Below are 27,759 nucleotides of genomic sequence, written 5' to 3'. Positions count from 1 at the left end.
CCTTGGCTTATTTTGAAATCAGCTTGTCAAACCCAAGTTGTTGTTTTGTACACATGACTTGATTTTAATTAACAGCATACCACAAGCTTATACAGTGAGCTCATAAGCCAGTTTCTTTTACCAACCCCAGAATATTAAAGAGAATCTTTGGGGGGCTCTATAGGAAAACAAGATACTGGCATTAAGATGTTCCATTAAGGGGCCAGGACAAATGACTTGAATGTGCTGCTGAGATCAAATGTAGTTTATCAGAGATGAGAATGCTAGAGCAAGGAGAGATTGCTGACAGAAATTCCGATGAACCAAAGCAAAGTTTCATAATGGAGCCCACTATTAGCGGGAAAACAAAAGCAAAGCCCCACTCCCTGATAAAGAAGAATATAAAATGGAACTAAGGACAGAAGGGTTCCTCTGCCTGACTCAATTCTTCGCTTGACTAGGTTTGTAACTACTATGGTCTGTAATAACTCCAAACACCCAAACTGAAAACTCTAAATGTCACAGCTTATTGAGAAGATCCATTTCAGTGAGTGTTTGACCCTTAACTGTCCTACAAACAATCACCAGTTATTCACCCATGAGTCACTTTATTAGAAAACTGATTTGTTAAGAAAATAGCTTGGTATCTATACCAATAAAATAGCTTGCGAACTACAGCCTGTTGGTAGAATCTTGCTTATTGCCTATTTTTGTAAATAAAGTTTTATTGGTCAGAGCCGAGCTCATTCATTAGCACATTGTCTTTGGCTGCTTTCATTGTGGTCAATGGCAGCATTGGATGGTTGAGATGAACCATTTGGCGGTTAGGTATTTACTATCTGGCTTTTTATAGAATGTTTTCTGATCCCTAATCTGAATAGCCAGTCCATTTAAGGACATATTTGACCAAGAACATAATAATTGTACACTAAAAATCACAAAAGATGGCTGAGAGAAATTAAAGAAACCTAAATAGGTTGATGATACTGTATGTTTGTATTGTATGATGACATCATGTTTACAGATTGGGAGACTCATTTTAAGATGTCACTTCTCCCCAAATTAACCTACGAATTAACACAATCCTAATTAAGATCCCAGCAGCTTTTTTGATAAAAATTGATAAAGTTGCTCTAACAGTTATATGTGAATGCAAAACACTTAATATAACCAAAATAACTTTTGCGTAAAAAAATCATGTTTGGAAGCCTTACACTACCAGATCTGCGGGTTCGCAGTAAAGCTATAGTAATTAAGACCACATTAGCATAAAGATAGACCAACAGATCAATGAAAACAAATAGATGGTCCGGAAGTAGACCCACACATATATAGGTAACTAATTTTCAACAAGATGCCAACACAGTTCACTGGGGAAAAGATTTTTTTTTCCCACAAAATGATGCTAGAACAATTGGGTAGCCATAAGTAAGTGAGCATTCAGTTAAGCCTAACTGCTCTAAATGGCAAATAGGGCCTAAGGAAATGCACTTATGGGGCAAATATTAGCCTTCTCTGTGGTTTTTTTTAATATTAAGGAACTAGGAAAATTTTCCTTGAAAATGTTATTAATTAGGATACCCATGTGCAAAAACATGGATTCTTATAACATCAGCGCTAAATAGGACACTTTTGTCATCTATACAGAAAAGGAAGGCATGGAGTTGAAGGAATTGCCTAAACCCAATTAAGAGATCAGTGATAGAAAAAAATTCCAGTCTGACTGGGAAGGGCAGTCAAAACTGAGCAGGACCTTCCCAATATTCCAAGACAGTAATGAACAAATGCAACACAACAGTGAGCCCCAGAGCATAATGACCAAAATGACATAAAGTTGGCCAGCCCCCTAGGTAGTCACTCTGCCTTGGAATATGAAAAACCAGTAACCAGATAACCAATCCCTAGAGACCCAACCCTGGGCAGATAGGACCCATCATAAGAGCCTTCAACATTACCTCAGAGCTGACAATTACAAAGAAATCTTTAATACTACTTTTTGGTGCCGGAACTGGTGGAAACAACTTGGTCCATAAGTGACCTCTGAAAACAGAGTAAAGCAGGGAATTAGGTGAGCTAGAACATCCTTCATTGTCTTGAAGTAGCTACTCTACAAGTTGACCTAGTTAATTGCAGGATCTGCTGTTCTATAAATTCAAAATCTTTATTGACCAAGAGTTATAAATATTTATATTGTAATATTAGTTGGGGCTGTGATGTGTCTTCTGAATCATCTAAGAAAAACATAATAGTAATTGCTTCATGTTGGTCCATGTTTCCAAGCCTAATTTCTGAAAATGTCTGATCTGCAAGTTCTAGGGGCCCCACTGCTAAATACAGTGCTGGCTATAGGCCCTTATCCAACTGTGCCGGCTCACCAGGTTCTTCCTCTTTTTTGAAATATCACCCTCCAATCCAAAAAATATAACATTTATAATAGTGAGGCTTTTTTTTAATGTTTATTTTTCAGACAAAGAGAGAACACATGCATGTGAGTGGGGGAGGGCCAGAAAGAGAGAGGGAGGCACAGACTCTGAAGCAGGGTGCAGGCTTTGAGTTGTCAGTGCAGAGCCTGCCTGATAACAGGGCTCAAACCCATGAACTATGAGATCATGACCTGAGCCGAAGTCAGAGGCTTGACTGACTGAGCCACCCAGGTGCCCAGTGAGGCTTTTTAAAAGGTCAGTAATTTGGGGGGCACCTGGGCAGTTCAGTTGGTTAAGTGTCTAACTCTTGATTTTGGCTCAGGTCATGATCTCACGGTTTGTAGCATCAAGCCTTGCATCAGGCTCTATGCTCACAACATGGAGCCTGCTTGGGATTCTCTCTCCCTGTCTCTCTCTCTCTGCCCCTCCCCTGCTCACTCATGCATGTGTGTTTTTGCTCTCAAAAATCTGAAAACGATGAAAGGGCTAAGATGCAGCATGTCGTTAAGCCCCCTAAATGGCCCTTTGCCTTACTGAGTGTCAGGATGGTTGAGGAGTTCTGGAGCCATTTGTAGGCTCTGGGATTGGCCGCCAGATCTGCATAACATTCCTAGAATCTGCATTTGACCAAAGGACAATCAGCCATTCAAGGCCTGGTGAACAAAAGGTAAGGGTAGGTGTCGGCATCTCATAATTAGGGATCATGACACGGGAAACATTGGGATGATTTCAGTCTGCAGCGAGCTGCATTCCTTCACACAAGGAATAAGACATTCGAATACTGAGTGGCAGGTGGTAAAGGAATCAAAAGACCTTGAATGTAAAAGGCTTCACAGAAATAAAAACACTGCCAACAAATTCAAGAAGGGTGTGTAATGGCTGAGGGCTATGTTGTGCTCTGTCCAGTTTCTGTGAATCACTACGGTTGTTTCTCACTTTTTAATTTGGTCTACACTCATCTTGGAAATGCTGTCGAGAAGACACCAAAGTGTTGCAAATTCCATCTGATAACAAGAAGCCTAGTGGATACACAACAGGACTGTAAAATTCAATACTCAGACCTCACTGGACACCCAGATATACAAAAATACTTACATTTTACAGATGAAGGAGAAAATTAACAAGATGAAGCAGATGGCTGCCATAAGCACAATAAGAAACCATTCTGTGGTGGGCTTCTGGTCATCATTTCCTGATAGAAAAAGAGAGAAATCTGAGCTAGAATCGGCCATAAATCTGCAACGTGACTCGATGCAGGCATCAGAAAGCTTGGGTTAGAGTTGCAGGTGCTGAGTGATGCTGGACAAGGAGCTTAGGCATCCTGAGCTTGAGGTTTCTTGTGTGGGTGAAATGAAGCCACTTTTAATATTAAATCATTATTTAGTCAGCAGATATTTATGGACTACTCTTTATGGATTAATGCTTCCTGTATCCTGGAGCGTATCACCTCTTGGTGAGTAGTAAGGTTTTTATATGGAAAGGCTACAAAACATAAGTCCTCTTAATAATCTAATTGCATTACAATAAAAATATACAAAGTTAGAAACTTTTAGAGGAAACAAAGTACGGAATAATACTCAGAGTTAGCCCTAAAGACATCAGACTTTGCTAGAAGCGTTTTGCAGTCCTAATTATGCTTTGATACCCCTTATCATTATTCCCATTTCACAGATAGAAAAATAGAAGAAAATTGCTATTAAGTCAGTACAGAAAGTATAAATACATCACCTGCCATCTTATCCTCTAATTAAATTTGCTTCTATTTTGCAAAGACAGATTCTTCTATCAGTTTTAATGACATCATTGAGGTGTGTGAGTGTTTTTTTAAGGTACTAGAAATGTTTTCAGGAAAACTCAAGGTCCTTAACCTTGATTAAGGTGTGTTAAAAACAAGATTTTTAAAGAGGTAATGCACTTGTTAAACTGCCTGATTCACTTCTGGAGAATAAGGCAAAAACTGCATTATCTCCCTAATGTCAGTTTCCTTTCTGTGGGAGAGGCCGCTCATTCATACATTCCCTTCTTCACCCATTTAACAGAGATTTGTCAGACTCCCATTATGTGCTTGGCACTGAACAGGTGCAAGCTGGGTCAGAAGCACACATGTGGGCTCTCCCCTTCTGCTTGTTAGATCCATCGGAGAAGGAAGGCTCTAAGCAAATAACGACACAGGTAATGACTTACTGTCAGCTGTGCCAAGTGCAGGGAGAGTTCAAACCAAGCCGCACCAGGAGAAACAGGTCCTAAACCTTAGTTTGCCATGAATTGTTTCTTTTATAAAATGAAAAGTGTATAAGTAGAACTTTCAAGAGCTTGTAAATCCTCTTAAGACCTCCAAAAGCTCCAACATACTTCAAACTCAAAAGAAGGAGAGATGTCTTGAGGATTTAATGCCAGGGAGTCCAACTTGGCCTTGATCTCTTGCTTTTTTGCCTCCTGATAACTCTTATTCAGGGTTTATCTTCTACTTCCCCAAAACTTTAATCTCTCCTCCTTCATCTATTCCCTTCTGCTTTCAAATATTCATCGAGTCCTTTCTCTTGAACAAGCCCTTTCTCTGCTCTGCCATCACTCCCAACTATCATCCAATTACCTTCCTGCTTTACTTCCCAGCCTAATTTCTTGAATAAGGGATTCAGGCTGCTTCATTTCCCCATCTCAGAAACTGCTCTTTTTATTTGCTGATGGTTGCATCCTAGTTGAATCCAAAAGACACTGTTTCTTTTTCCAACTTGATTTTGCCCGGTCTCCCTCCTGAATTTCATGCTTGACAAGTGTGCCCACCTTGAAACCAAGTCGTGAGTTCTTTGACCACAATGTTCCCCTTCCTGGGTGGCATTTCCTTCTCCCCTTGTAGGTTCAGTTGAGCCTCTCTGCTCAGGCCTGGACCCATAGGTGTTTTCCAGGATGGTCTATTGTTTCAGTACTGGAAAGTTGGTTGAACGCAGCTGCATCTTTTAATACCAGGTGTTCTTCTCCCTGGTCTTTATTCCTGGCCCAGCCCTGACATGCAGCTCACATTCTCGATCTGAAATTGCCCTTGGGTGAAACCCCACTTAGATGTTCCTCCAAGCTGACAATGTTGAAAACTAAGTTCGTGTGCTTCTTCATATCAGAAGGACCTCTCTCACTGACTCCCCCATGATGGTCTCTATTCATGCAAGTTTCCATACTGAGATCATTGGAAGTCACTCTGATTCTTCCTCTTCTCTACAGCCCTCCTTCCCTTCTCCGTGGACTCCTTTTACACTATCACATCCCAACCTCTCATAAAGGTAAGAGATCATGCTGCTGTCTCATATGTGCATCCTCACCGGTGTGGAAACCTGGGTTCTGTTCACAGCTTGTTATGGAGGCTGCCATTCTGGGCCTCCGTTCCCTCATCTGTAAAAACAAGGGGAGGGGCACCTGGGTGGCTCGGTTAAGCGTCCGACTTGGTTTTGGCTCAGGTCATGAGGGTTCATGAGTTCAGGCCTCTCTTCAGGCACCATGCTAACAGTGTGGAGCCTGCTTGGGATTCTCTCTCTCTCTCTCTCTCTCTCTCTCTCTCTCTCTCTCTCTGCCCCTGCCCTGCTCTCCTCTCTTTCTCTCTTAAATATAAATAAATTTAAAAAAATTTTAAACATGAGTTGAAATACATGACCCGTAAGATCTATGCCAAATCATCACCTTTTCCAATACCACCGACTCCATCCAGGCCACTGTGAGTTCCTGCGCACTTACTTTTAACAAAATTGATTTTAGAGGAGTGGTCATTTGTATTGCTGAAGGTTTGAAAATTGTAGGAAAGTATAAAATCTAAACACCAATGGTCATCAGAAGAAACTAATAGCTTACTTTCTTTATGTATTTTTTTTTCTTTGTTTCTTTTTTCTTCTGAGTGCTCCCAATGCAAAGTGCTCACTATATATGTTAGTGTAATTCTGACAACAATGCTTTGAGGCGGGCACTCCTACCTCACTTGGTACCTGGAGGAACTGAGGGAGAGAAGGGCAGCGTCCGTCAGCTGGGGACACAGCTAGCCGGTGGAGCCGGAATCCAAGCCGATGACTGGCTGCCTAGTAACGCTCCCATCACCATGGTGCAGGGACCCCGGTCCACTCCTCAGCATCCCCAAACTGAGGACACACTGTGCAAGCAGGAGCCCCACTTTAAACCATCCTAAGCATTTCTCCATCATTGAGCATGCTCCTGAGAGTCCGCTTCCCAGCCAGCTGGGCACCACCTCCCTGCAGGGAAGCAGTTTCCCTGCTGTGTCCCCACTGCTGGACGGAAGCTAAGTTGGCAGCTGGAGTCCAACAGAAGGGAGCAGCACTGCAAAGGAGACGTTCCTCCTGGTGTGCCCGAGACTGCACTTGGGACTGAATCACTTTATTAAAAACCTATGACTGTAGTACTTTTTTTTTTTAGTTTTAGGTATTTATATCTGTTATTTCACAAAGAGGTGTTGGTCACAGTAAAATAAGTTTTAAAAAGTGATACTCAAGGAGGGAAAGCTTTTCCCAAATGCTATAGATACTGAAAGGTTCCAGGATTAATATTCAGTTGTCTGGGTCGTAAACCCAGTTTTCATTGCACTTGCTCATAGCTAATGTAAAGAGCAACAGGGATGAACTAATACTGTCAAATCAAATACTATCGTGCTTTAATTCCCAGTCTGATGTCCTGAATACGGGATTCTGCCTGCTTTGTTTCCCCATTTCTGAAATCCACCATTCCATGCTCTTCACCATCACTCACATACCTTAATCAGTATATTCAGAAATGCTAGACTCATACATGGAATATCAATTTAGCAAGGGGTATGTCAGCAGGAAAAAAGTTACCCTATTTACCATGAGGCTTAACGGACAGGTAAAGTTTGGGTCCTACAGAAAGAACGAGAGTGTTGTAAATATTATCAGGGTCGTACACTCAGTCCCATTTGTGTCTCAAATTGTGAAATACCTTGTAGCCTGATATGTCAAGTGCTGATAATGGTACCGTTCACTTCTGACCATGATTACAAAAATCTTTTCAGTTAAACTACTCCCTAATGATTCACTTCAGTTCTCACTTTGATAAACAAAGGTTTTCACTGAATTAGCAAAAATACAAAGGCAACTGATTTTATTTCATTCAATCAAAAAAAGTTATTGGTGCATGCAAGGTGCTATGTGGGAAGCAAAGTCATGGTCCCTGCCTGGAGGGAGCTGGCAAATTAGTCATTTCTCCTGGCCTGGCTTCTGCAATGTCCTGATATGCTTCAGAAAGACTCTCCACCCACCAACTGAGAACAGAACTGACCCCCAGAGATGAGAGCCAAGGTCAGCTTTACCAGAAAGAAAACATAAACAGGCAGGTAAAGTTAGTACAAGAAAAAGCTTTCACATACTCACTGCCAAATGGAAATTACTTGTGGATTATCTACTGTTTAATTATTAATGTGAAAAGTTTGAGTACGTTATATAAATAAGTGAATTAAAGTTAACATCTACTCTGATTTCACTGAAGGTAGAAAAAAAGGGCAACAGGTACCAATGACAGATTAAATCCTCTGGGTCAAAAATCATAAAAAAGAAATTTCAATACTGCAAAGGTTGGGAGACCCCTGAAGGTACCATTAATTTGAATTCTGGGGTCTCTGGCCTTGGAAATTTTCTTAAGAAAAAAAGTTTCCAGATAACTTGAATCTTTTCTCTGACTCAAGGAGAATGCCTTTCGGACCCTAAAACGGAAGCCACAGATGTTTCTTTTCAAGAAATTGAAGGGCACTGCTATTTAGATATGCACAGATGTTTTAGAAAGAGGAAGTCACAAGGCCTGTCCTTCTAAGGAGGACAAGCCCTCCAGACTGTCTACCTCATTCCTGGGTGCTCTTTTGACTGTCAACTGAGATCATTCAGGAATTCCGCTATCTGGTTTCTGGTGGCCTTGGCTTCTATCATTTTGAACATCTTAACCTCCTGACCTTGAGAATAAGCCATCAGTTAAAAATTCTACTATTCTGTGAACCAGGAGTGTGTGGGGTAGGAGGTTGTCTGGGAAGGGGTAGGATGGGTTGGTGGCAATCCAGAGGGAAGAAAAACCTAGGCACTAAACCTGACCTCACCCTGTAATCTGCCTCCTGCTGCTTTGGGAGCTTTGTCAAATGGCCTCCCTCCTGGAGTTGCAGCCCCTCTGGCTTAGAATTCTGTCATCTGTGTGGTTCATGCTAAAAACTCCTAGGAGGGTCAGTTTGATTTGGAGTCTTGCTCTACCTTAAAGGGTCCATAAAAGTATGATGTTCACTGCTTCCATACTGGTTTTGAACATGACGTTGGACTCAACAATAGATTTCAAGGGAAAAGAGCTAACCAGTAAATTGATGGGGCCCTTCCAGGGAGGCATCCCTGCTCTGTGTTCTTCACACTGGCAGGTGCTGGGAGAACAGATGCCAGGTAATGGAGGGGATGCCCATGCATTAGCCCACAAAGCTGCCTATGGCTCGCCTCTACTTGCAAGGAGAAGGTGTGGCATCACCTTGAATGAGCACCCAAACTAGGTCACAGGCTCCCAAGGCAGGCAAAAGACAGAAGCAAACCTTTTAGGTGAGTGAGCTTTCTGGGGCAGCTGTCAACGGGACTGTGGGCTTTACCTGCTTTAGGGAGAAAAAAGAGAGGGGGCAGTAAATGCAGCCACAGTGGACAAAACATAGTAGGGTAGTCCAGGGCCCAGAGTAAAATCTACAAAACTTGCACTGTCTTCATCTCTGGAAACTGGGCTCAAGTGAACTAAAATATGGACAAGAAATGGAGACCCTATGCACGTGTGCAAATCTACAGGTTTAGGATCCACTAGACAGATCACTGCAGCCCTACTCATCTACGTTACCCCTCCTAGGACTAGACCTGAAGGAGAATAGAGAACTCATCGTTATTATTCTCTGGTTCGTAGGCTTTCCACACAGCACTCCCAGGCAACCCAGAACTGTCTTTCCTGTAAGGGGCTGCGAGCAAGCCCCATTGAGAGCTGGCTGTGCTCATCACATAAAAATAAGAAACGAGGGGGTGAAGAGGTGTAATTCTGGTTCTGTTATTTGCTACCGAGGTGATCTTGAGCAGGGTGTCCTCTCCAGCATCCACTGCCTGCTTTGTGAAATGGGGATAAGGACTGAATGAGTTGGTAGAGGTGAAGTCCTTAGCCCCATGTAAGTATACAGTAGGTGTTAATAAATATTAGTTATAATAATTAGACATCTTTGTATGAGGAATGAAGAATCAAGATGGTTTCCCTAAATCATCAAAGCAAGACTAAAATTCAAGTTCTGTCAGAATCCTCAGAACACAGAGCAATAAGCTCAGCCCTGGAGGGAAAGGCAAACACCAAATAACCCAAGTATTAGGGAAATAGGAACATAAGCCATTTAGGCTTCTAACTCTCAGAGATCTATGTTAACATGAAACTATTGACAACTCAGTCATAAGCTTGAAGAACATCACTCTTTCAGAAACCACAGCCCCCACTGCCCAGACTCCTGCCTCAGTTTCCCCACCTGGCACCATGACCTATGTGATGATAAAGCATGGTGGAAAGAACAGGGTGGGAACTCAATCATGTGGCTACTACTTCTGTGCTCTCTCGCTCGGGGCATTTCTTTAATGTCTCTGCATCTTTTTTCACATTACCTGCAAATCCATGTAATTAGGAAAATTACTTGTGAAGATACACAAGATAACATAGGTGAACATGCCTAGCAGAGGACCTGGGTCAACAGTAGTCTCTCCTTCCTCTGATCTGCTTGTTGTCCTATCTGATGGCCCCACCGTGGGGCAGGCTTCATGCTTGGAAGGGCAGCATGGGCACCATTAGAAGTGACCAGGCTTGAAAACACAGTAGGAATTCCCTGCTCCTGACAGTTGGGGACAGAATCTGAAAGCCTCCCTTAGCCCTCCTTCAAGCGACAGGGACCACCCAAGGGGGAGGTGGTCCCGCCCACCTACTGAGAGCAAATGGTGGAGCTGCCAGCCTCTGAAACAACAGCAGCCTGGGTCGAAGGACCCAGGTGACTGAACAGACTACCATGTTTACCAACTTGAAATCCCCGATTTGCCAAGAAAATCAAGAATCCCCATATGTTCTCTCAGCTTCAGGTAAACCCTCGTGGGGTTTTCAGGTTACTAGGTCAACTATTTTTATTTTTTTCAACCAGTTTTGTCAGTATTAATCTCTTCCCCATGAAAGCTTTAGCATTTGCATTTTTTTTTTCAAAGACCTAGAGGAACCTAATTTGGGACCTCTGCTGTGTTTCTTCTTCCTGTTTCCCATTGCTAGTTTTCTCTCTATTTTACAGTGTGGAAATTTAAAGAGAAAGTGTGTGGTGACAAAACAGAAAATAAAGGAGGAGGGAGTGCAGGAGGTGTCCAGGGCTGAAGGTGGGGCTGCAGGACGTGCCCTCAGCTTCAGATCCAGGTGACTAGCCAATATGGGTGTTTCCTCACATAGTCACATCCTGTTAAAACCAGGTCCAAGGGCAAAGGCAACAAGAGTTGCTTGTGCGAACCTTACTTCCATCTCAACCCAAATTCTCAAACACATCCCCGATAGGCTGGCTCCCCCTACCTTCAGGCTGAAGGCTGGGTCATGTGGCTCTAAGAACCAGTCCCCCTACCACTGCCCCATTCCGTGACAGGAAAGCTAAGGCCAGGATTTCCTCTGACTAGCTCATCTTGTAGAAAGCAATGCCTCTCAAGGCAACAACCCTCCTCTTGGCCTTGACCATCTGAGGGCTGTGGGAAACTTTACACCCAGAGGTATAAATGATACATATCTCCAGCCTAAAGAAATATTCTTTTTAAAGGAAGAAAAACTTATAACTGGTACCTGGTACAGTAATGGCATAGATTCCAGCCTTCAGATAGGCCTTCATTGAGATGGGGCAAAACCCAATCGCTAGTTTGAAGGGCAATGTCTGTGATTGTGGTTAAGACTTGTCTCTGATAAGCAGGTCTCAGAAGGACTAAGCCTTCAACAGTGACATGGCTGAGGATCAGTGTAGAATGGACCCACCTAACACACACTCCGTCCCACAGGTAAAGACACGGCTGAAGGGAATTTTATGTTCATTGCTTTTTTCATGCATGGCAGGTGAGCTTCATGGAGACGCGAGAAGGAGAAAGATGATGGCCTGGACGGGAGGACAGGGAAGGCTTCAGTAAGACCAAGTCAGGGGAGAAGTGGTTTTGGTAAACAGGAGACAGCAGAGATAAGAATTCGGAAGTTAAGAAAGTTTTAAAAAGGAGAAAGAAAGACATGTGAAAAGTGGGAAGTCAGCTCTTAAGATAAGACGGAGGGGCCAGTGGAGGAAGGGCAGTTGATAACGAGTATTGATAAAATGAAACCGCTATTTCCATTTGAAAACAAACATGTTTCATGTGCTGGGAATCCTGGCACAGGAGGGCCATCTGGGGCAGAGGTTCAGGGCGCTTGCTGGCGCTGCCCCCTCACCGCCCATCCCCGGTACTTCTTGGCCATCCAGGGGCCTTGGCAGCCCACACAAGCCCCGCAGTCCTGGCTCCTCAGCCCTCCTTTTCATCATCAAAACTTACTCTTCCTGCGTCTCACTGTTTCATAACCTTGGGCTGTCATGGGTTAATGAGTGAATTGAATGTATTCCACTTCACCGATTGACTAATATGCCACCTATTTGAGAAAATGAGCCATTAATAGCTACTTCTGGGCTGTTTGATAATTACTGATTTATTTAATATCTCTGGCTCTCCATTTCCTTAAAAGAGATGGAGCTAATAATACCCGAGAAAGAGGTGATATTTGAGTGAAGCTGTTGAGTGAAAATGGAAGGGGAGGGCTCCAGGGCACCACACATACAAGGTAGGAGAGGAGGAAGGCTGTCTCAAGGAAATGAATGTAGCGACAAAATTGCCTGATAGACTGCAAGCTGAGTATAATTATGGTTGCATCTCGAGGGGTAAGGAAGAGCCATGCAACATGTCCCAGAGGGGCCCGGACTTCCTATTATGTTTATTAATCATCTTGATGAAAATGGAAAGTCTGCATTGATTAAATTCACTAATGATCCTAAACTGAGCAGGGGAGTAAATTCTAGAAACGATGGATTTGTAAGGTGAGTGGTAATATTAATCAGCTCATCTTATGAAAAGGGTGGCAGTAAATGAAATGGGATTTGCCATAGATAATGGCGGTGAGGCATATACCTGGGGGGAATTATAATGAGCCTAGTTCCAAACTAGGACGCTGTTATTTAGGAAATAATAATGGGAGGAGAGCTCTAAAGTGGAGAGTGAATAATAAATTAAAAACAAGCTCAAAATAAACTCTCATTATGGATCAAATTTCACTCTCAGCATTTTTGTGCTGGGCTCAGGGAGTGTGGAAGTACGTTGGTGTGCAGCGTTGACATTTTACAGGCAAGGAAACTGGGACCCATAGAGGTTAGGCATGAATGACTCATCAGGGTTGGCAAAACCCGGGCACACTTCTCACCATTCTGTGCCCTGCAGTGGTGACACTGGAGATCGGCCCTCCTGAGGGCATTGGCAGAGCTATGGCTAAAATCCAAATTTCCTGATTCGCCTCTTACTCTATAAGTTCTGAACTGTCCACGATTCAAAATTCAAATGCTCAGAAAGCAGAACTGGTTTCTTACCCTGGGTTTCTACCTTGGTTTCTACAATGCTCATTTGAATTCCTTGGACAGCATTAAAAACAAATCTCTGAAACCCAGAAGTCTCAATAATTTGGGCCTGAGTTATGTGTCCTTGGGGAATAACATAACTTTTTTTTTAATTGTCCAAATGCAAGGAATGAAAATTAAGCTTTGATCACAAGTATGTGATAAAATCCTGTTAAAAATTTCCTGAGACTTAAAATGTTTCTTCTGTTTGTTTTGCTTTTGGTGAACAAAGTGAATTTTCTTTGTGCAGAAGAAGCAGTGTTGAGGGCGGTCCTGTGTGGCTGGGCCCGTTGAGCAGGTTGGGGCATCAACCTAAGGGGGGCAGGGGGGGGGTACTGGCCTTGGCAGAATTAGGAAGTGCGTGCAGTCGGCCTGGTCTTGGTTCCTTTTATCCCCTTTCCTGTACCCAGGAAGGCTCCTCTGAGTCCCAGGGGTGTGATTTTGGGGGCGATCCCATAAGGCTGTGCTGATTGGGTGAAATACAAGTCCAGGACATGCTGTTCCCCTTCACAGACTCTGCAGCTCCGGCCGGCCAGCCCCACTGCCCACTCAGAATAACTCTGAGTCTCTCAGGCCTCGCTTCCTGTCTCTCAGACTTCCACGGAAATCTACCTGATGTGCTCTCATCTGACTCATGTACACAGGGCCTAATGGGTCACTGCCCAGGAATTTCCTAAAGACCCACCCATTAGCCTAAGCAAATGAATTAAATGGGAAATTTTACAATGGGCCTGAAAGAAAGATCTCCTGAAGTATGCTCTTCAAATGATCATTCAATGGCCCATAGGAAGAGTGAGAGATAACATTCACCAGCTTGACCAACCATAACCACAAAGTTAGCACCCAGGATCCCATAATTGTTTAATTTGTTCAGCACCTTGCAGCTTTCAGAATGTTGCCACACCAAGGCATACCGCTTAGAGTCGGGGTGCTATGTTCAACCTCAGTTTGAATCCCACATCTGCAACTTGCTGGGCATAGAGTTAAGCAAACTGCCTAAACTTTCCAAAACTATTTTCTAATCTGCAAAATCAGTGTGTTGATAAGGTTAATGAAGGTAACGCATGTAAAGCATTTAGCCGTGTTTGGCAAGCAGCCATCAATGTTATCTGTTATCATTGGTCTGATTCCAGTGAGGTGGATATTACCTTCTTTGTCCTGGGAACCCACGCAAAGTCGGAGAGAAGTGATTTCTCCAAGGCTACGCAGTCAATGTGTATCAAAGCTGGGTATTAAACCTGAGCTGTCTAGCCAAGGTTCCCATGTTCCTTCCACTGTTCCATGTTCTTGTAGATCTCACACAGCACTTTACCACATATGTCCACATCCTCAGGCTGCATGGTTGCAGTATACACAAGAGATCTGTTAGTTTTTTAATGGTCTTCTGTCTTAAAAGGTCTATGGATACCCAGTACTCCTAGGTAATAACAAACACAGGCTGTGGATTTTCTGTCTTCAAGCTGCAAGGGCACACCCAGGTCACAGGTGGCTGTCTGGAACTCAGTGAGCCTCCATCGGGTACTTCGTTACCTTGCACAGACCTCACCAACACATACGGTGATCTTCTTGCTGAGTAAACTAGTGATTTTAGTCATTAAGGAAAACAGCTGCAGAACAGAGAAGCCCGGCTACACCCAACCCTCCTGGTCCCCTGTGTCTGTTAGGCTGAAGGCCCAGGGAAGGGTCCAGGGCCTTTGCAGGCCCTGAGTTGCTGCAATTTCAGAAAGTTTTTTAAGCAAACAAAAATATGAATTCAAAAGTAGCTGTGGGAAAACTGTAGAGATGGAGCTTAGATTAGTAGTTGGCAGGGGTTAGGATTAGAGAAGCATACGACAGATTGTGTTTGTAAAGGGATAACAGGAGGGGTACTTGCCATGGCTGCATACACCTGCAAATGGGCCGAATTGTATAGAACCCAATACACAAAAGTGTGCGTATAAAAGTGATGAAATCTGAATAAGATCAGTGGTCATTACCAATGATAATTCTGGTTGTGATCTTGTACTATAGTTTTGCAAGCCGCTACCTACCCTTGGGGTAAAGTGGGTGAAAGACACAAGAGTTCCTTCTGTATGATATGTCACAACTACATGTGAGTCTACAGTTAACTCAGAAATGTTAATTATTTTTTAAAAAAGGAGAAAAGTAGAATCATATCCAAAAAAAAGGGGAGGAGGGTACGGAGGTTCAGCAAGACTAGCAAGACGCTTGAACATGGAAGCTTTGTTGACTTAGTAAAGCTAAGTCTGGTCAATCTATCTCTGGTCAGAAAAGCAGACTGACAGAAGAGGAGGCAGTGCCGAGCCCTACGTGAATGCGTGAATGCGTACACTTTCCAGGATTATCTGCTGTGACCGTGAGGAAGGTCACTTGCTTTACAATCAACAGAAGCTACTTACCCACGTATATAGGTTGACTCCACTCGCTCCAAGCCCCCATCTGTCTGCACACAGAGCTCACTGTGGCTCTCACTTGAACGGAATACTTAGAAATATCATCAATTATTGAGATGAGTGTATTTGTCGTCATTTTTTCTGTCTAAATGGAGAAAGAGAGCATAATAAGGCACTCTCGACACAAAATTTAAGTAATGCCAATTACCAGAGAAGAAGGTCATGCATTAGCAATCTGACTCACTTTTATGTGACCCTTTTAAAAATCAACAGGACACACATGGATGAGTTTGTTCTAGAATGCTTCAGTAGAGATGTGTCACAGTTACCCTTCAGGGGAAAGTGATCTTGTAATCAAAATGAATAAAAAGTCAATGGTAAGTTCTAGATAAGTTATCTGGGTTTGTCTGATGTTTCCAGATTAAAAGACTGGGGTGTCCTATAGCAGAATGCATAATCCCCCTCATCTTGTGCCTCAATATTCTGTAGTCAAATCACTAAACAATATCCCTTGGTTTTCATCCTACCCAACAGACATTGGCAAACTACAATGTGTGGGCCCGTCTGGCCCGTTGTCTGTTTTTGTAGGGCCTGCAGGCTAAGAATCATTTATATGTCTCTAAATAATTGAAAAATATAAAAAAGAGTATTTCATGACACATGAAACTGAAATTTCAGTGTGCACAAATAAAGTTTTACTGGAACACACCCATGCCTATTTATATATTATCTATGGTTGCCTTTGTTCCATAATGGCAGAGCTGAGTAATTGGTACAGAAACCATATGGCCAGCGAAGCCTAAAATATCTGGCCCTTTGCAACAACAACAACAAATCCTGATCCCTGATGTGCAGGAAGGTCCCAAACACCTGGAGCCCAGGGAAGAGGAAAAGCAGTCAGTGAATCTAGGAAAGGCTGAGTTTGAATCCTACACCCCAAACTACCTGCAGGGCAACTTCCTTGACCTTTCTGAGCCTCTGTTTTCTCATCTGTAAAATGGGCATAACAGCATCTAAGCATGGGTTATTGAATTAAATGTAATTGCCTTTGTAATTCCACGTTTAAAGATGTCGTAGTTTGAAAGCTATGAAAACTGCCAATAGTAACCCATTTTTGATGAGCAAAAACAGCAACCTTTGTTTAATATAATAATATGTGCTTAGTAAATGCTAGTTTGCCACAGACAACTTAGAGTAATGTGGCCCGGTGCTGAAACAAGGCTATTTCCTCACAAACAAAACTTTCTCTGATATTCTCTCTCCTGGTTATTGTCCACACCACTCAGCTAGTCCTCTGTGCCCCAAACCAGAGATGTGACACCTGAATCTTACATTCTTCTGGGCACGTTTCTCCTATATTCATCCCACCCTGTGGGCGCCGCCTGATTTATCTTCTTATCTTTTGCTTGGACAATTGCCACAGCCATTAACCTGATGCACTTATGTCCGCATGGCCCTCCACCTGCATCCAGCTTTCACACTGCTTCCAGAATTATTCTTTGATTTTGCAGATGTGGTCACAGTTCTGCATGAATAAAACTCCTCCATGGCTTTCAGCACCCAGGGCGATGGTTTTAAAAAGAGAAACCAGTCCTTTTTTCTGTTGTGTGTGTGTTTTTTTTTCAAAATCCCAGTCATTCTGAGAGAGGTCCCAGTGTAGAAATAGAGTTATTTTCCAATGTTGGCTTTATGTCCAGGCCGACTCAATTACTGCCACTTGGCTGAGGGAACTATGCTCTTTTAAGCCTTTGAGTTATGCCTTCTGCCTAGACCCCCTGCCAGTTAAAGTGTGGTTGGCAGATTGGTGGGGGTCAGGAGCTGTTTATTACTGATCTGCAGGGAGGTAAGCAAAGAAAGGGAGACAACAGTTTGGGGGCTTTTGTAGCAATGTGACATCCCCACAACATCCAAGCCCGTGACTGGGTGTGCCTCTGGGTATATTTGATTTTCCTAGCATTTAATTGTTACCCTATTTTCCAAAAGAAATAATTAGACATTAAATTAGAGATCTAATTAGAAGTTAGAAACTAAAATAAAGAAATCTAGTCTTTTAGCATTGGTATTTTGGGGACCACTGACTATACACTACCCATCTCTCGTGATTTCACTCAGTCCTTCTCGGTGGGGCCCCTAACCGGTTGCTTTGCCTGCCCCTCCTTTGGACCCCTGTTGGCCCTTCCTCTGAGGCAGTGAGTGTGTCTACTAGACTAGGCCCCTTGATGGCAGAGGCAGTATCTTATCTTTTGACCTCCCCCCCAGAAACCAAGTTGTAAATACCTGTTGAATCAGACTGGAAGGAATTGAAGTTACTTAGCCTTCTCTCAGTGAGGCATGAGTTGGAATCCCCACCTCCCTACAGCTTTGCCAGCTTGGTGGCTCTGGGCAAGTGGCTTAATCTCTGCCTCACCTTCCAGTGTAATGGGGTGAGAATTACTTAATGGAGTTACTGAGAGCATGGAATAAATTAGCATAATAAATCAGACACATAGTTGATGTTTCATAAATACTGGCTTTCCTCTCAGTTCCTGTCCCTTGAACCTTTTGTCCATTAGTGCTAGTGAGTATATTTCAGTTGTGGTAAAATACATAAAACATAAAATGTACCATCTTAACTATGTGTACAGTCCGAGAGCGGTGAGCCCAGTCGCACTCTGTGCACCCTGCCCCAGCACGCTTGTACCCTGCAGTCCCGAAACTCGACTCCCTCAACGACAGCTCCCCCCATGCCCCTTCCTCCAAGCGCCTGGCAACCACCATTCTGCTTTCTGTCTCTGAATTTGACTACTCTTGGTTTCTCATATAAGTGCCATCCTACAGTTATTTGTCTTTTTGTGACTGGTTTATTTCACTTAACATCATGTCCTCAAGGCTCATCCGGGTTGTAGTGTGTGTCAGAATCCCCTTCCTTGTTAAGGGCTGAACAGTAGTGCCATCTATGTCTATACCACAGTTTGTTTATCCATTTGTCATCTGTCAGTGGACACTTGGGTTGTTTCTTCCTTTTGGCTCCTGTGAATAATGCTGCTATGAACAGGGATGTACAAATTTCTCTTTGCGACCCTGCTTACAATTCTTTGGGATACATACCAAGATGCAGAATTGGTGGGATCCGCAATGATTTTATTTTTGAGTTTTTGAGAAACGGCCGTGCTGTTTTCCATAGGGGATGCAACACTTTATATTTGCATCAAAAATAGTGCTAATGCATTTTTATGTGATCCTTTGTGTTATTTTGAACCAAAAGTATGTCCATTCAAGACAAGAAGCCAGTAAAGCTTGGTTTATTTTTATAAAACGTGGGGTAGATATAAGTTACCTTTGACCTTGTCGATGCCAGGCTGTAACCACAGCTGTTACTGAATACAATTTTTAAAATGTTTCTAGGAGAATGCAATCATCAAATATTGGAATGATCTAAAGAATTACCTGGGAATAATTTTTCCTTGTGTTGTAAATTTTCACTTCATATTCAAAGCAGTGAATTGGAAAGGCAGAAACTGGTTTCTCCCACCAAATTGAAAGACAGGTTCCTTCAGTCTCTGCTGTGACATTCACCGGAGGATTAATGCGATCTAGGTTAGAGAATGAAAGGTCAGTGATCTGGACTGAAAAATCCAATCCACTCACACTCTCCAAGGCATTTCTAAGATACAATCTCCTCAAGTATCTACCTTCAGGATCTAATTAACTGATCTCCAAGTCAGAAGACCCCAGGGGCTCACAGATGACTCCCATAGCTGTGGCACCAAAGAGATCCCTCCTCTAACCTTAAAGCATTCCTATGCCAAATGGCATTGAAGGGTTGAGTCCCTTTGCGTTCAGCTCACTGCAAGACCCATCGCACCATCCCCATTTCTCAAGCTGGACCACACTAGATAAACCTGACCCTGGAGACAAACCCTGGAGCTTCAGCCAAGCCCTGCCTCTCCTGAGCAGGTGTGTGGTTCTGAGTAAGAATTTCCTCATTCTGAGCCTCAGTTTTGTTTTATTTTGTCTTGTTTTGGTTTGTTTGGCAGGGGGTGGGGGGAGAGTGGGAAGGTCAATTTTCTCTGCATAAAAAGAATGGGTGACATATGTCTAACAGTTCTAGAGTTCTTTCTCCTGAGTAATAACTTGATTATCTTACAGCCTTGTGATGTGGGTGGACGTGATCTTTAAGCAGGAGCTCTTTTCTCAGGCGCTGTGACTTAGATCTCACGATGAGTAAATGACAGGGACAATCTATGAATGGAACCTACTGGTTCCAGAGCCTGCCATTCCCTAAGCAGAAAAACTTTAACCATGAATGTATTTCTTTTAGTAATGTGAGGAATTTTCACAAAGAAATGAAAATCATACAGGAAAATGAATTCCTGTGGTCTATATCAGGTTGCACCCATTTTCATATTTGTATTGTTTCCCATGTCCTCCTTAGCAATTTTTATTACTTATTTTTAGGAAAGTGACATTTTTAGGTCATATAAGAAATAGACTGTTGAATAGAATTACACAATCTTTTTAATGAGATGATTTCTTAAACTTACATACTTCATTTGATAGAGATAGAGATAAATCATGTCCCTTTAAATAATACCTTGTCTATTTATAATTATGTATAATTACCAGGCATTCTTTTACTTCCATGCATGTGTTTTATATTTTTTTATTAATAATTTATGACCAAGTTGGTTTCCCAGTGCTCTTCCCCACAAGTGCCCCTCTCCATGACCATCACCCCCCTTTCCCTCTCCCCCTCCCTCTTCAGCCTTCAGTTTGTTCTCAGGATTCAAAGGTCTCTCATGATTTGCCTCCCTCTCTCTCCCTAACTCTTCCCCCCCCCCTTTCCCTTCCCATGGTCCCTGTTAGGTTTCTCCTGTTAGACATATGAGTGACAACATATGGTATCTGTCCTTCTCTGTACCAAGCATTGTTTTAAGCCCTGTAGAGATATTAACACACTTAATTATCACAGAAATCTTGCAGGAAATATTAATTTATCCCCATTTCTTATGAGAAGACCGAGGCATAGAGGCATGACCAACTTGTCTCCAGTCCCTCAGCTAGTCAGTGGAGGAGCCAGGACCCAAGCCAAGGCAGCCTGACTCCACAGCCCGCGACCATAAATGTGCTACCACTGAAATCTTGAGCGTTAATGACAAGAATCCTACTTGAAAGGCTCCTGATGAATTTCATTAATACAAGCATCTAGGATGAAGGAGACTACAGTATTTCTATTTTGAGAACAGAGCCAATGAAACCTTAAATAATATGTTGAGATCTGAGAACCCTATGCTGAGAGAGACTTTTCAGGATCATCTGGAGGAGACAGACCAGCAGGGCCAAGGGCCAAGAGCATGAGGAATTGGGGGTGGGAAGCTTGGGGAAGAGAAATCTCAGGATGAGAAAGCTTGCCGTCTTTTGCTAGCTCTGAGACCATCTGGTGGGGAAAGGGATGAGAATTATTTGGAGGAACCACTCCATCACAGCATGAATGGGCAGAAACTTCATGAAATGAGTCAGAAGTGAGAAATGAAAGGGATGCTCCCTTCAGCAGTGGGTTCACATTCCCTGGTTCAGTGATTCTCACGTGGGGGAGATTCTGTCCCCCATGCGACATTTAGAAATGTTGGGAGACATTTTGTCACAGCTGCGGGAGGATACTACTGGTCTAGTAGGAAGAGCCCAGGGATGCTGTTAAAAATCCTGCAAGGCACAGGACAGCGCCCGCAAAACAGTTGTCCAACCAAAATGGTCGGTATTGCTGAGGTAGGGAAAGCTTGCCCCTGTGGTTGTCATGGCAGGGGACAGAGAATACTTAGTACTGGAAAATTCGTCAAACGATGTGCTCTTTTTAATCCCTTTGAAGCTGAGATTCTACGATTTGGTTATTCCAGTTTTGAGTTAAGTCTACCTTACCAATTGCATGAAGAGCAAACAGCTGGTCAAAGGGCTTGATTGTGACGTGCTTGCTCGAGCCATTAGCGTGCACTGCGAGTGGGTCACTCCCTCTGCTGCTGATGAAGGTCCTCGGAAACCAGCATGCAGTGTTCCTGTTCAAGGTGTCTCTCCTGTACTCCTGGCATTCTTCGGTCCAGGAGCCATACCTAAATGGGAAGGTTCCTAAGTGTGTAAGACTATAGGAAATGGTGCATTTGCATAAGTAACAATAGGTACCCACCTATAGTAGAGGAAGTACTGTGTACCCGCAGGGGCATCCTCGCCGGCCAGCCAGCTGCAGTGCAGAGAGACTTGGTACGGCTTCAAGGGAGTATGATTATTCACTGTGGTGTTTGTGGTACATGTTAAATTCACAACTGAGGTTCCAGGAGACCCTGAATGGCCGATAAGATGGTCAAAAATAAGAACAAAACATTGCCATGACAGTTTAAAAAGTTTGTACTTCCTCTGAAACTATGATGACGGGGTGGGGGGGACACTTCACCATGAAAAAGTAATTATTACCGCAAATTTATAGACGCCTATTCGCAAAGGACCAGCTCCCTGGGGGGACAAAGCTGGGATTATAAAGCCTGAGTTTCTGACATTCAAAAACCTTCTGTCTGGGGCATGTGGGTATCTCAGTAGGTTAAGCCTGTGACTTTAGCTTGGGTCCTCGTCTTGCAGTTTGTGAGTTCAGCCCCACATTGGGCTCCACACTGACAGCTCAGAGCCTGGAGCCTGCTTCGGATTCTGTGCCTCTCTCTCTATCTGTCCCTCCCCTGCTTGTTCATTCTCTCTCTCTCTCTCTCTCTCTCTCTCATAAATAATAATAATTTTTTTTAAATGCTTCTGGCTACTTGGGGCTAAGGGAATGTACGTGTGTGAAATATTTGTAGGAAAATTTAAGTACAATAGATTGTCATTCAGAGGTTGGTGTCCGGCAACCTTGGTCTTCTAATACCACATCTTTCAATAGCTAGCTGTGACAGTTTGAACCCTACTCTTCTGGGCCTCAGTTTTTGCAACTGTAAATGAGAGCGTTGGGAGAGGAAGGTCTCCAGAGCCACTTCCATCCTAGAATCATGGAGGTCTTGGGGCTGCACACAAATGTGTCGTGAATAACACAGATTGCTGCTCAGAAGGAAATGGGTTCTGACAACACAGCAAAACAACAACACTGCTTTGGAGACTCCGTGCACATGTGCATGTTGAAGGCCTCTTCAACATGCAAAGATACGAAGGGAATCGTGTGATTTTTTCCACCAAACCCATTACGCTCCTTTCACCCAGGATTTCTGAAGATTATTTGGCCGAAAAGCCTTGTTTTCATTTCAAACTGCATTGTCAGCACATGAACAGGTGCTGTCCAGAGCACACTGTTGACCCTGGCCTTGTGGTTGCTCAGAGGAGGGAAGAAGCACTTTGGGCTGAGGGTCAGGGAGGACCTATCAAAATGAGAGCCTTTAGACTGAATCTCAAATGACAGATAGGGTCTCTTTCACTTAGTTTAAGTCAGTTGTATGATCATATTAGCGTCAGCCAGTGTAGTTCAAGGAGGAAAAGACAGGCCCCTTTTGTCTGCAGTGAAGTTGGACAAAAGGGACATTGGCTACTTTGTATTATTACTAGGCACAGTCAGAGATGTTCCTTTCTATATATCCATGTACAACAAACATACATAGATTTATGTATACGCCTTGTAGTAGATACACTGTCCATGCACTAAATGACCAGATGCTTCACGCCCAAAGTACCCTTTAGAGTCTGGGCCAGTCTGTTTGTCTCCCACCTCTCTTCCAAGGAATTTTTGGTATGAATTCAATTTGATTCAAGGGAGAATTGAATTAACTTTGCATTAGTGTCAACGTACAGTGGCATGCTCAGAGAATTATTAGAAGTGCAGAAATGTAATTCTGAAAGATGCATTACTGGCAGAGTCCTATTACTTACTGAGACGTGGAAAATAGTTTAAGGTAAGACACACAGAGGTCCGTATCCTATGTCTACCATGGATCAGTGTCTGTGCTTGGAATCCAGGCCCTTGTGAATTGGCTGCTCTATGGTCTAGGCCGCGTGTCACGATGAATAAACAGGCAGATCTTTACAATGCTGCTCTCAGTCGCTGACACAGTTCAGGAGGTGTGTGGCTTTTTCATCCAGGGATGTGACAAGACAGTGGTGGAGCGATGATGTCCCATGGGCCAGACTGGCTAAGACAATTGTCATGAGGTGTGTTCATGTACCCCGGAACTTGGTGATCCTTCTCTCTTTCCCTTGTGTGTGTGTGTGTGTGTGTGTGTGTGTGTTTCCAAGGGTTTCGTCACGAATATCACTGATCCTAAGTATTAGAAACCCCAGCTTTCCACTAAAGGAGAGTCTAGAGACAGTGGGAGCTGTCTCCTTTCTTCGTGGCACGTTGTTCAGTCTCGTGGCTTCTGTGAACCATCAGCAACTTTCTTCAGTTTGGTATGAAAAGTTATAGAATGCAGAAATACACACACACACACACACACACACACACACACACGGACTGCTTGTTCTCCTGTCTGTAATGAAGCATAAGACCCTGTCCGTGCTCCCAACAGGCTCATAGTTGGAGGGGACAGGATATAAATCTATTTATTTGTGAAAGATAAAGTCAGATGTGCCAAATGAATAACATAGTCCCATGAATGGGTTCTGGGGAGGAAGAGCATTCTTCAATGTATGGGATGCAAAGTAAAAGGGCTTCATAGAGGAGGCACGACTCCATCTGGGCTTGGATGTATGGGTAGGACCCATATGGGCTGGAATCCAGGAAAGCAAAGCCTCCAAGGCAAGAATGACCTGTTGTGTGGGGGTCAAGGTTAGAAAACTAGCTGAGAAAAACAGAGGAATCATGTAGGGTGTGGTTGGAAATTGTCTTAGAGAGATCTGATTGGCCCTGATTCCGCTGATGACCCTGTGATTGGAGCAGGGCTACGAGAAGTGTAAGCTAGGTGTGCGGGGAAGTGGCAGATGGGATTGGCGGGTTTTGACAATAAGAAGTGACCACAGCCTCAGGACGCTGATAAGGAGGAAGAATACTTCGCAGGAACTGCGGACTGGCTACAGAAAAGAAAAGTCAGTTGTCCAACTTCACCGAATCTGCAAAGTCAGGAATCCAACACGAGGCTGTTATGAGTCTGTCTTACCAGGTGGGGCTTTAAGCTCAGCAGAAACCCAGCTGCTGGGCGGGAGGGGCTGGCCGGTCCAGGACACGGTCCGCACGCTTGCTGAGAAGCCTTTGTGAAGAACAGTCACACGCTTGCTTTCGGTGTTCCTGGTTTCATACTAAAAATAAACCCCAGAAGTCATGATACATAAAAGGGAAAGAGCATTAGGAGAGCTACTTTAATCCAATAGGCATTTTCTTCCACTTTTTAAATGGCACATAAATAAAATGTAACTAAGGAGTTTGGCTAGATAGAAAAAGAAAACTAGACCCGTGGTTTCACAGGTAATATATGCTTATCCCCAAACTCATCGAGTGGTGTAAATATGCACAGCTTTTTGCACACCATTTGTTTCTCAACAAAGTCTGATTTTAAAAAATGAGAGCCTTCTTGGAATTCTCTCTCTGCCTCTCCCCCACTTGTGCTGTCTCTGTCTCCCTCAAAATAAATTTTTTAAAAGTACAATAATAGAATAATTCCTCAGTGATACATGAAGACATTCCTATAAAAACAAAATACTATAATTAAGGCACATATTTACTACAACCATCATTTCTAGTCCCCGTCTCTTCCCCATGGTAACTTTCTAAAGGAAAATTCTCTAGAATTCTGTACTGACTGAAAAAAAATAATTACTACTAAGTGCTTCTTTCTTTGTTTGATTTTACTGTACATCTCCTAGGTATCCGGTGCTGTAACGTACACCCTGCAGTGGGATACGCCAAAATTGCGTCTCTCAGACCTAGAGTGGCCCAAGGTTGCCTGGACTTGAACTTGGCCTCTGTAGTCACATTCCAGAATACATCCCCTTGCATCAGTCTGTCTCTCTCTCTCTCTCTCTCTCTCTCTCTCTCTCTCTCTCACTGTAACTTAGAATTTCATTCAATAGGGAAAATTAGTCAAAATGAAGATTTGCCTCTAAATAAAGACAGCTGTCAGCACAAATACTTACATCATCTTCTTGTGGAGCATTTATTCTCACGTGATAGCCTAGCTCTATGTTCACTGGCTCTTGATCAGGATTTGATTCCCAACGCAAAAGCACTTGTGAAAGGCCAGTTACTTTGATAGTGAAGTTGGTAGGTGGGAGAAGCAGAGCTGTTCGTGAAAAGGACCAACATGATATTCAATCGTATGGAGGTCGCACTTTAAATTTTAAAAACATTTTATTGTATAGTATAGGATTTTATGATTATTAGGATAAAGAAAATGGAAACAATTTTGGAAAAAGTTACTTTAAAACTGCTTTTAATTCATTATCTTTCTAATTTTGCCCAGGTCTTTACCTATAACATGTACAGGCATTTGACTGAAATATGAGTATCTTAGTTTTCATTATAACTAGACGTTTCAAATTGGGGGCCATTCAACTATTAATCGGGAAAACTTATGGGTGTATGGCTAGAATTTTTTTAATGACATGGAAGAAGATAGAATAGAAAATATCAGGGTGCTTGAAATATAATTACTACTTTGTGAACCTCTTATTTCTGCTATGTAAATCTACTTAAATATTTGTATATGCACTGGTTCGTGATGTAAAATGAATTTACTTCGCATTATGATTCAAAGCCAAAAAAATTTGTGAGCGAAACTAGACGTTTATAGAAAAGAGGTTTATTTTTTCTTTAATGAACCACCCTGTTTTCAAAATAAAAGCTTTCCTTTAAGTTTTGCAATCAATGCCTATTCAGTTTTGAAATTTGGGAAGGTGCAGGGGAGCAAAAGACAAAATTACCTATAATGCTGAAACCGAGAATAATGCTCATGTGTGATATATTCATTACTTTCTGTCTTTGGTACACATTGATACAACTTGTTAATTTCCTTTCCTGAAAACTAGGACAACACTATACATACTATTAAAAAACAGACTTATTCATTTACTAAATGGTTAGGATGTTTCCATTGATGTTTAATATTTAAGAGCCTTCTCTAACTCCTGCATGCTGCATAGTCTTGTGGGGTTTGTCTGGATTAAGCTGTCCCACATGCTACATAAAATCAAACGTTTATTACCTTAGTTGCATGAGCCCTATTTCAGCTACTCTGGAGTCACTTGTGGTTAGTGGCTACTACATTGGACAAGGTATATATAGAACAGTGTCATTATCATAGAAAGTTGTCTTAGACAACATTACATAGGGACCATGTGACAATTTCCTTCTCTTAGGCTCTGTCAGTATGCCAGATTCATGGATCAGTAAGTTTCTGAACCACACAAGGTGGAAGATTTTTATATTTTGGCTACGAGTGCTCGTAACTCTCCCCTTGTGTGGGAAGGCGTTCCCCATGTGGTCACAGCGCCGCATGGAGCCCGCGCACCGCGCTTGGAGTGCGATTCGTCCTGGGACAGAACAAGCGCGCTCCTGCCCGCTTTTCTCTCTTCAAGTATAGCATCTTTAAAGAGTTTGAGTTCCAATATGAATAACTATTCTTCTTTAAAAAAATCCACACAGAATTTCCTAATTAAAGATTATTTGGGAGAACATAATGCCATTATTTTTCTAATGCATTTTTTAAGGAAACTCTACTGGATTTAAAAGACGGTACGTACATTTTTTATGAGCAAGAGAGTCTGCTCTCAGTATGACCGTAGCCCCCAAGAGAATCAATAATGCAGGTGCCATGATAATCACATCCTACAGGAAATAGAAGGACAGAAGATCCAAATCACTACCTAGTGCCATTTTTTGGAAAAACTGGCAGCTACCTTTTAACATAAAATGTAGTCATTTGTCTATTAAACAATTATGAACAATCTGTTATGTGCTACAAATACAAATATGAACAAACAAATCTTGAGTTTTATCTTTAAAATGTAGATCCGTCGCTGGAGGGGCTAATGTAAAGGAAGTGTAGAATGGAGAATGAAATGTAAGTGAACACTTGTGTCTGGCTGAACACTGTGGCACTAACGGTGTGGATGGAGCACCCAGGAGTACAGGGACGTCAGAAATGACTCCTGACGAATTATCTAGAGTTCTTTTTCTAAAATATAATTTATTGTCAAATTGGCGTACATACACAGCTGGCGCTCATCCAGAGTTCTTGACACACCCAAAGGGGAAAGGCACGCGCAGTGGAATGCAGGGGGAGGGCAAAGCCAGAAGAGCAGAAATTACGTGGGAGAGGTACTGAGCAGGAGACCACAGCAGATCTTTGAGACTAAAAAATCC

The 27,759-nt window shown here is 42.8% G+C and overlaps 1 protein-coding gene across 5 annotated transcripts in view; it reads right to left on the bottom strand.

Moving 5' to 3' along the window:
* The window catches only part of IL5RA (interleukin 5 receptor subunit alpha), a 40,266-nt gene that overhangs the window by 7,576 nt on the left and 4,931 nt on the right, over nucleotides 1-27,759 (bottom strand). For 3 of the 5 annotated variants that reach the window (XM_029918054.1, XM_029918055.1, XM_029918056.1), the window contains exons 4-12: nucleotides 27,138-27,222; nucleotides 25,533-25,678; nucleotides 24,560-24,698; nucleotides 21,625-21,778; nucleotides 21,363-21,550; nucleotides 18,894-19,039; nucleotides 15,474-15,612; nucleotides 3,498-3,594; nucleotides 1,935-2,019 (exon numbers count right to left, since the gene is read on the bottom strand). In XM_029918054.1, coding sequence (XP_029773914.1) covers nucleotides 1,935-2,019; nucleotides 3,498-3,594; nucleotides 15,474-15,612; nucleotides 18,894-19,039; nucleotides 21,363-21,550; nucleotides 21,625-21,778; nucleotides 24,560-24,698; nucleotides 25,533-25,678; nucleotides 27,138-27,210 — 1,167 coding nt within the window. In that variant the 5' untranslated portion in view covers nucleotides 27,211-27,222. Of the gene's footprint in view, nucleotides 1-1,934; nucleotides 2,020-3,497; nucleotides 3,595-13,998; nucleotides 14,653-15,473; nucleotides 15,613-18,893; nucleotides 19,040-21,362; nucleotides 21,551-21,624; nucleotides 21,779-24,559; nucleotides 24,699-25,532; nucleotides 25,679-27,137; nucleotides 27,223-27,759 lie in introns of those variants that run through there. The other 2 variants (XM_029918057.1, XM_029918058.1) reach the window with 2 other exon arrangements.

Source organism: Suricata suricatta, chromosome 12 (genome assembly GCF_006229205.1).
Source record: "Suricata suricatta isolate VVHF042 chromosome 12, meerkat_22Aug2017_6uvM2_HiC, whole genome shotgun sequence".
NCBI classification, from domain to species: domain Eukaryota; kingdom Metazoa; phylum Chordata; class Mammalia; order Carnivora; family Herpestidae; genus Suricata; species Suricata suricatta.
Note: the sequence above shows the minus strand (reverse complement) of the source record. Positions and strands in the feature narration are given on the sequence as shown.